The sequence below is a fragment of the Aristolochia californica genome, unplaced genomic scaffold, assembly GCF_029961685.1.
Source record: "Aristolochia californica isolate CCGP_79_NKW_82.1479 unplaced genomic scaffold, dmAriCali1.0.hap1 SCAF_10, whole genome shotgun sequence".
NCBI lineage: Eukaryota > Viridiplantae > Streptophyta > Magnoliopsida > Piperales > Aristolochiaceae > Aristolochia > Aristolochia californica.
The window spans coordinates 27,857,379-27,866,408 of NW_027181771.1; the positions used below are offsets into that span (position 1 = coordinate 27,857,379).

The following is a 9,030-nucleotide window of genomic DNA, read 5'->3' on the forward strand; positions in this document are numbered from 1 at the left end:
CTTGTTATGTCATAGGCATAAATATTGAGAGAGATAAATTCCAAAGGATATTAAGATTGTCTCAAGAAACCTATATCAATAAAGTTTTAGAGAAATTCCGTCTGAAGAATTGTTCATCTAGTGTTGTAGCTGTTGTCAAAGGTGACAAGTTTAGTTTGGAACAAGGTGTTGCACTCTTTTAGTATTTTCAAGGAAAAATTCTCTTCAAAACTGCATCAAATATGCAATTTCAAAGTGCACTTTACTTCCATAGCCAACTCTTTTCAGAGAACAGTTAATTCTACAGAACCTTGGAAGTGAAACTTTTTGTTTCTTGAAACCAGATGCTACCAATTAGCGGCACTTTGTTGCATATACACGCTGGACCAGAGGTCTCCTAATAAGAACAAGTCCATCCAATTGTTAGGTTATAAGCAGTCGGGTGATGGAGACCAGGAAAAACAAAATAAAAAGAATTCCTAGAAAATGATTCGGTATCAGTCTCGTCTTGAATCACATGGCGATGAGAGTGAACCACAAGTTCAGTGAAACTGCTACACAGGCGGTGCATGACTCCCCATCCATGGAGGTTGTGGACCTCCACAGCCCTATGGGACGAAGCAACGTCTTTATCAGAATACATCTTTCAGCTTTCAAGTCATCTTTACAGTTTAGTGCGTCCGGCATTATGATCGCAATGGGCTCCTGTCTGATCCATCCTCCTCTCAATCGCAAGTCTCTGAAAGTTAAGTTGGTCCTACCCAGAATGTCGTATGCTTCCTGTTCTCCAGTAGCTTTCAACATTGAAAAAGCTGTCTTTGCCACCGGGCTAAGCAAAATCAATTCCTTAAACATATACTATAACCTCCATAGTATTTACCAAAAAAAAGAAAAAAAATTATAGTTCAATGATAGTTTTTTTATAATACTTCCGTAAGGAAAGCCTTATTCACTTATTCTATCAGACAAACCCTTGCCTATCCTTTTCTGAGCCAAATCTCGGCCCATTTGACCAAGTAAAGACCATTCCATTTCTTATTTCTCTATAGAAGTGCCTTGACAAACTCGTCCAGGATTGACTGAAATCTTTTTACCCACAAAGATCTTGTTGCTGATAAAAATGCACAACATTTAGATGGCCACAAATATTGTTAATGACCTTCAATTCTTTAAAACCACCGAATTATAAGCTACATTAGGTTTCAGGTATGCCTCTCAGAGAGTGAGGATCTCAGTATTGGTATCAAATTTAGAGCTTTAAAACACGATCACAGACTTCAACATCCTATTATATTTTGTGCATCATATCATATTCTTTCCTTCCCTTGTTACAGAGAAGAAGCCATCTTAACAATCATAACTTTTCTCTCCTTGAGGAAGGTGGTTCTTTGTTTCTATGACTAATATCAGATGTCTTCATGTTTCTGGTTATGTTCACCCATTCCAACTTTAAGATACAGTTCATATATTTTCTCCCAGACAATTAAATGATCTGATAGGCTCCTCTTTCTATTTGACACCGATTCACGTTATATCTCCAAAATGACCTAATTATAGCTAAACTTCTTATAGCCTTGTTAGCAAAAGCAGAAAATCCAGTATTAAGAGAAACCTGAAAAATCCTTTGGCCATACCTCTTCACCATTTTCTTTGGTCTAGCACCACCCCAGATACTATGAAACTTTCTCATATAATGCGGCTGTTATCCGAAGGCCAGTTCTTAATATTGAAAATCACAGCAGAGCACCCAAATGATATAACAATATTCAATTGACAAAACTGTCTCATGCTGAAGAAAGGGTCTATGACGAAAGTTCTAGCGAGGAAACAGGACAGAAAACCTTACTGAGAGGGTTAATGCAAGAAATTCAGAGAAAGAATCGAAAAAGCCCCCTATCACAGGGCATATGATTTATCATATTGTAACCCAGTATTTGTTGATCTTCAGAGTTTGTTGTTACAGAAGTTGAGAGCCAGCCCATGCCCATTGTAGGCCTATATCACACAAAACCCACATGCAAGCACGTGCACACAAAACAAACATTAAACAGCCCCCCACAGGGAAGAATACTACCAGCGTAAGTAGGAAAATGAGAAACAACCTAAAAGTAAAAGAAACATACACATATATGTTATAAAAAAATGTAAGACAATTCCATATCTCTGCAAAGTGACAACTTGGGTATCTCCTGGCATCTAGTGGCACGAGACTCAAAAGGCACAACACAGATTTATAAGAAGCCAAGCAAACTGGTTGATTCAAAATGGTAGAATCAGAAAAGGAGGTCCAATCAATTCTCATAAAACTGGATACACTGGATACCGGTAAAACCCTTAAAACTAGGCACGTTTTTGTATCTCTAAACCCTAACTAGAGAAATCATTGCATTAAATACCCTAACTAGAGAACCATTGCATTAAATACCCTAACGCTAAAATAAAAATTATGTAAAATGTCTTCCCATCTTCTCTTTATCTGCACAATGTTTCCCGTGAAGGCACCAATCTTCATCTCTAACTGCTGCCATGAATAAAAGCTAACCCAAATTCCCCTCTGTCAACGCTCATTTTGTTACCGCTGGTTGTAAGGGACCTGTTCCCCCAAATTTTGTAATTTCTCTCGTTTTATTAATATATCTTTATCAAAAAAAAAAAAAAAATGCTCATGTTGTTACTGCTGCATTCACTCTACTCAGAATGCAATTGTCAACATTTTCAGCATCATGTTCCTATAATTTGGGGGTATAGTTTTCAACCAGTATTAAAAACAGCCTCCTCTTATGACCATTCCATCTCTGTAAATTGCCTGCATCAGACCCACTAAACTTCTCACGTTACCTTCCCAAAATTCCAAAATGCACTGAAGTAACCAGAAGACTGGCTAGAAACAGAGAACATACAAGAGTTTACATGGCCCTTATTTTGAAGAATTTTTAGGAACTATCAAGATTGGGCTTCAAGAAATTCTGCTGTAAATGGTCTCTAAAATATGGATAAGGGAGGTGAAAATATACACAGGCCATTTAACTATATCAATAAATCTGTCGAGGACTCAATAGCTAACCAAGTCGTACAACGGAGGCGTACTGAGTTACAGAGTTAATAGCATTATTTCCATATTGTTTTAAATTCGTTTTAATGCATTATTTAAGTTAAATTGCCATAGGGGCAGAATTGTAATAATTAACCCTAAAACTATGGTTGGCGTCAACCCTACTTAGAGGGCAAGGGAATGAGAAAAAAAAGAAGTATTGAATTAGGTTAAACAGGGTTTGGAGTTCTCCTTGACGAGCTCTAGGGTTTGGAGGTCTCCTTGATGAGCTCTAGTCCAGGTTCCCTCTTGAATCTGAATATCCTTCTCTCCTATTTTGATTGTTGTTTACATTGATCCATACCGAAGAAGAGAGGGGAGTTTCTGCCCCTTTTCCGAGTTCAAACAGAGTCTTCAACCTCCCATCCATCACCAGCAGCCATAGAGGGGCTCTATCCCTCTTCCTGAGCCAGGGTTGAAGTCTCTCAATCCCCCTATCACGAGCAGCACCAGTCAGAGTTTGTCTCAGCCTCAAGGCCAGCAAGAAGAAGGTCAGGAATCCCTAATATTTGATCCAAAGACTATCCAAGTTAGAGGCTTTTCGGCCCCTAACCCGAGCAATAGCAAAGAGGGTTCCAAACCCTCTTTTCCGTGAGCAAAAGGGGAGTCTTTCCCCACCTGTCCGAGCAGCAGCAGTAAGGGGTCTCTGCCCTTACCGAAAATAGCAGCATAGTCTCACAATGGAGGCTGCTTTCCCCTATCCGAGATCAGGCCAAGAAAGACTCTTTCCCCATCCTTACCGAAAGCAGCTGCCCTATTACAGTGCTGGATTCTCAAATCCTACACCGAGTTACTCGATCCATGACTAGGGACCATATCAACTTCGTATCAAAACGGGTAACATTGGGGATACATCCAGCTATGCAGAACTTAGAAACATGATCATGTTAAGCACCTAGCCAATACTACCCAAAAGACCAGCCTATTTGGTAGCGGAAAGCCAAGTATCTTAACCCACGACCATAACATCACACCCACCTTCGTGAGCCGACGACCACGGCAGCTTAACACTAGCGACACAGTCCACTATTACATGGTCGCCGAAATCTGGGTCGACGCGATCGCTCACGCCGGGAGTCGAACTCGCGAAGTAGCACCTGCTTTGATATCAAATGTTAAACACCTAACCAATACTACCCAAAAAACCGGCTTATTTGGTAGCGGAAAGCCAAGTACTTAACCCAAGACCATAACAAAATCTCGGTTGGTCCTTAAGACTCGATCAATATTTTGAACTTGCACCAATTTTATACTCTGTATATTTCATTCCCCAAAAGCTCCTCTTTCTTTCATTCTACCATTTCCCACTTATCCCTCTAGTGTTGTTCCTCCCCCTCAAACTTTCCACCAAGTTTCTCACTCATTCTTCCCAAGTTTGCCAAGAAGAAATTTCATGCTTCCAAAAACTCTTGTTTTCTTCCATCATCCCCACACTGTTCCTACTTAAAGTTGTGTCCAGTACAACCTGAACAGCCAAAATAGTGGCTCCAATGTTTTCCTTCATCCCTGTGGCTAAATTGAATTTTCCAGTGAAGCCCACTAAACCAACAAACATGAAGAAGACAAAAAGGGGATCATGTTCATTCTAGTGAAGATATTACTGAATTAGCAGAAATTTACGACTTCTTGAAAGATCATTAAGAATGCCATGCACACAAAGTACTTTGATTCACTTTTAAATATATAGTTTACTGAATTGGCTATTGGACACATGCAAAATCATAGAAGAAGCAATATAAGTTATACTCTCATTATCTTAGCTAACATGCTAGAGTATGGCCATAATAAAGGTCGACAGATAATTTAGCAGAAAGACAGTGGCACTGTAAGTAATTCAATCAGCATACAAATATATTCTGAGATCGTTAAGCCACTGGAAAAGTAAAGGAGAGCTATTGTGGACCATTATGGGAGTAGATATTATACTTGTATACATACTGTGGCTCAGCACAGAGGATAAATAACAATTATCATATGTCTCCGACATTTACTTCAGAAACTTTACTAATGGTTAGAACTTGGAGAGAAAATAAAAACTGAAATAACCGTCCAGGTCAATCAAACTTCAATGGTTTCTCTTCCGAACAACCATAAAAAAGCAAGAAAAAGAAGAACGGAATACAAACTTTAAAAAAGAGAAGATACGAATCCTCATTTGAAATAAATGGTATCTAGAGACTACATTTTCTCGCTTATCTGATCTAAGGCCGCCAATTCTATCATAGATATGTAAATACGAAAGAAAATTGAAATAACAACATAAAACCTGAAAGGGAGTCTCCGTTTTTTTGTCACTCCATAACAACTTTTCCACCGAGAGCCTTCATCTTCTCAATTATTTGTTCAGCTTCCTCCTTTGAAACCCCCTTTTTAATAACAGTAGGAGTCTTTTCCACCAAATCTTTAGCCTCCTTCAAACCCAAGTCAGTAAACGTTCTAACTTCTTTTATAATCTTTATTTTTGCCGCAGCCTCATATGCCTCCAGTTTCAATTCAAACACAGTCTTTTCCGGCTTCTTCTCCTCCTTGGCAGATGCAGCTCCCTTACCAGCCATTGGCCCAGCGGAACCCGGTTTCATAACGGCAATAGTTGGTCCCTCCTTCATATTTAATTTTCTCATCAAAATCGACGACAGCTCAGAGACTTCAAGCAGTGTCAAGCCCGCAACTTCATCTACAAGACGAAAGACCCGATCAGTGGGGGGACTCCGATGCTCTGTTGGATCAAAGTTTGAGGGGTCATAGTCAGTTGGAAGCCTTCGCGGATCGATCATCTCCGGTTCTTCTTCTTCAGGTTGTTTCGCAGGGTTGGAATAATACCTGTAAACCCAAATCCTATTTACCAAGTGAGAACCGATAGGAACTGTAAGCGTAGGGATACAAGGGAACCCACTTAAGAAACGGAATCCGAATCTAGAAATGAGGTTCATTTTCTTGTTTGCAGGAAGTTTATCTCAGCAGACTAATTCCTGTTCACAGTAGAGAATCTAGGGCTAGGCTGAAATTTACTCTGCATTTCGGGAAGGAGCAAGCGGATACTAATCTCAGTTTTTCAGAGAACACTACAGCAACGAAGAACGAAGAAGATGCCGGCGCCCCACGGGCTTCGGTCACGAACTAGATTTTTTGGGGGAAGGAGCAGGCGGATGCCACTCTCAGTCTTACAGAGAGCGCTGCAACACCCCCGCGGGCTGCGGTCCCGAAATAGAGATGGGTTCGGCTGTGCACGGAGCACTCTCGTTCTGTTCGCAAAAACTGGGGAGTCCCCAAGCCCAAATCAACCGAGAGTCCGAGTGGAGATCCTCAACACGTACAGCGAGGGTACGCTTCGAAAATAACACCAATGATAGAAAAATTTAGGAAAATTAATTGATCTGAGTAATTAATATTGAATTCTATGATCCAAAGATACTAAATTGACGATTTTTAAGTTTAGGATAAAAATAACTTACTTTTAGTTTGACATATTACTCTGATTTGACCCTGTAATCCAACCATCCTATTTGAACCAAGGCATAAAAGAGAGAATACGATTATCCACTCCTTCAAGTTTTCAAATAGAGTATCCTTTGTTCTTCTTTTGTATCAAGACTTAAAAAAAACTGAGATGGGTTGATGGATTCATACAAGCTTGCTTTTAGTTTAAAATGGATGTTGAATCAACCTGAACTTAGGGATATTTTCATTCAAAAGTCGAAGAAACATCAATTTGGCATCTTTAATCTAAGAACCGTGAATTTAGTATCAATTAATCTATAATCAGTTAATTTTCCAAAAATTTATAATCCTATACAATCGAGTGTCCTCGTTGAGTTTTCTCTTAAATTCTCTCTTTGGTTTCTTCTTAGCTTCTTTTTCTTCTTTCCCATTCTCTTTCTTATTCCTTCATTTCATTTTTTGTCTTAAACTGAACTAGTAAATGTTATTGAAAATGCTAAAAGAAATACTGATCAATTGGTATCATGAGGAGCCATTTGCTCTAGGGACAACAAAAGTTATGGATGAAAGTTCTATTGTTATTTATTTTTTCTAATTACAAGATAGATGAGAGATAATTTGGTTATTCAGTCCTTTTTACTTGAAGAAAATTTTACAATATATTGATTTCTTCTCTACTAGGTTGTTAAACAACCTAAAATGGTCGGTGTCCTATGTTATCAATAACATAGTATTAAGGTAGTTGATAACTTAATATATTTGCAATAGGTAACATAGTATATATTTATTGTTCACCACAATATTGATAGTGTTACTTGTCCACTAACAAAAAAACATTATAGTTTACAATGTAGCACAAGGTTATTTATCTCGATAACACACTATTTTATAGCCTACAAACATAACATACTAGAGTGAAATATGTTGACAACATAGTATTGTGAATAGTCAATAACATAGTATTATAGTAGTTGACATGGGTAGTCAAGAACATAATAGTAGGGTAGTTGATAAAATTGTATATTTCCAATGAGTGATATAATATGTTGTTTCTATTTAATGTAGTATTGCTTTATATCTATATTTCCTAAGGTGTTGATTGCATTGCCTAGAGCATTCAACAATGTTTGAGTACCCTTATTCAAGTGCTAAGATGGCCCATATATCACTTTTAGTCGACTTCTTAAAAAATCCTTATGCTCTTTGTTTCTACCAATCGGCTACTTCTGGCTATATAGTTGGCTACCTGTCTTAGCATGACTTTAAAATAGTAGATTGCTGCTCAAATTGCTCTAGGCATGGCCCAAATGCACTTGACTACATCACTTTTAGTTGACTTCTCAAAAAATCCATATGCTCTCTATTTCTACTAGTCGGCTACTTCTAGTTATGTAGTTGGCTACATGGCTTATCAGGACTTCAAAAATAGTAGAGTGCTACTCAGATTGCTCTAGGCATGAACCAGATGCACTCGACTAAACTTGTAGTTGACTTCTCAAAACATCCCTATGCTCTCTGTGTCTATGAGTCACCAGACAACCAATTTTAGCTATGTAATTGGTTGTCTGGTTTAGCGGGAGTTCAAAATAGTTGACTGCTCTAGGGAAAGTAATAACCAGGCTATAGAATAATAATATACTATGTTATAGTTTTACCTAGACCTATGTTTCTCTTATTATGGTAGAATTATAATTTTTTAGAAGAAAATTTTGGAGATTGGTAGTACATCTTCAAAGTAGATGATAGAGGTATGTCATTTTTTTTGTTAGTAAGGTTTTCTTGAAAGTGGATCATACAAGCTGATATTGACTATTGTTGAAATATGTAACCCATGTATAGTGGCAATGATATAAAATATTATTAATTTATTAAATGTACAATGTTATAAATACATGTTGAGGGGGAGGATGAGGAGTCACTTAACCTAATCCTCCTTCCCTCCTTCTCTCACACTCTCTCTTGGTTGGCCCCTCTTCTTTTCACTCTCTCCTTCTCCTTCCACTCGTGCACCTTTTCCTTTTCTCTCCCTCTTGCTACTCTCTTCTTTCTTAACCTAGTTCGTTTACTATAAACCTCATGGGATCCTAAATCTAACATTGTATCAGATATTTAGGTTTTGGATCCTGAAATTATAATGTTGGTTGATCAAAATTTTATCAATTCTCTTGGTGGAATTGAGGTATTGAATAAGGTTCAATTTTGAACCTTTTTTGGCTCACAAAGATGCATTTTTTCTTCTCTTCTTTTCCTTGAGATGAGTCCTATTGTATATCTCAAAATTTTGGAACTTTATTAAGCATGATTTGATCAGAAAAGATAGAGCTACTGTATCTTATATATTAGCTTCAACTTGGTTGATATCGATGTATTTATTCCATGCTATCTTCAGTAAAAGAGATAAGTTTTTATATTGATACAACTTGTGAAATTCTGATTCTTTATTTGTTGGATGAGGTATTTCTATTCCATTAATGGTTCCAAGGTGTTTTATGATTGAAATGATATATTTACATGCGTTGAAA

At 37.8% G+C, this 9,030-nt stretch overlaps 1 protein-coding gene across 1 annotated transcript; it reads right to left on the minus strand.

The window, feature by feature from the left end:
- Window positions 1–5,196: 5,196 nt before the first annotated feature.
- Window positions 5,197–6,303, minus strand: LOC137942384 (uncharacterized). Its single transcript, XM_068788010.1, has one exon. It carries the CDS (start codon window positions 5,998–6,000, stop codon window positions 5,362–5,364), a length of 639 nt encoding a protein of 212 aa, XP_068644111.1. The 5' UTR covers window positions 6,001–6,303; the 3' UTR covers window positions 5,197–5,361.
- Between the last annotated feature and the right edge of the window lie 2,727 nt (window positions 6,304–9,030).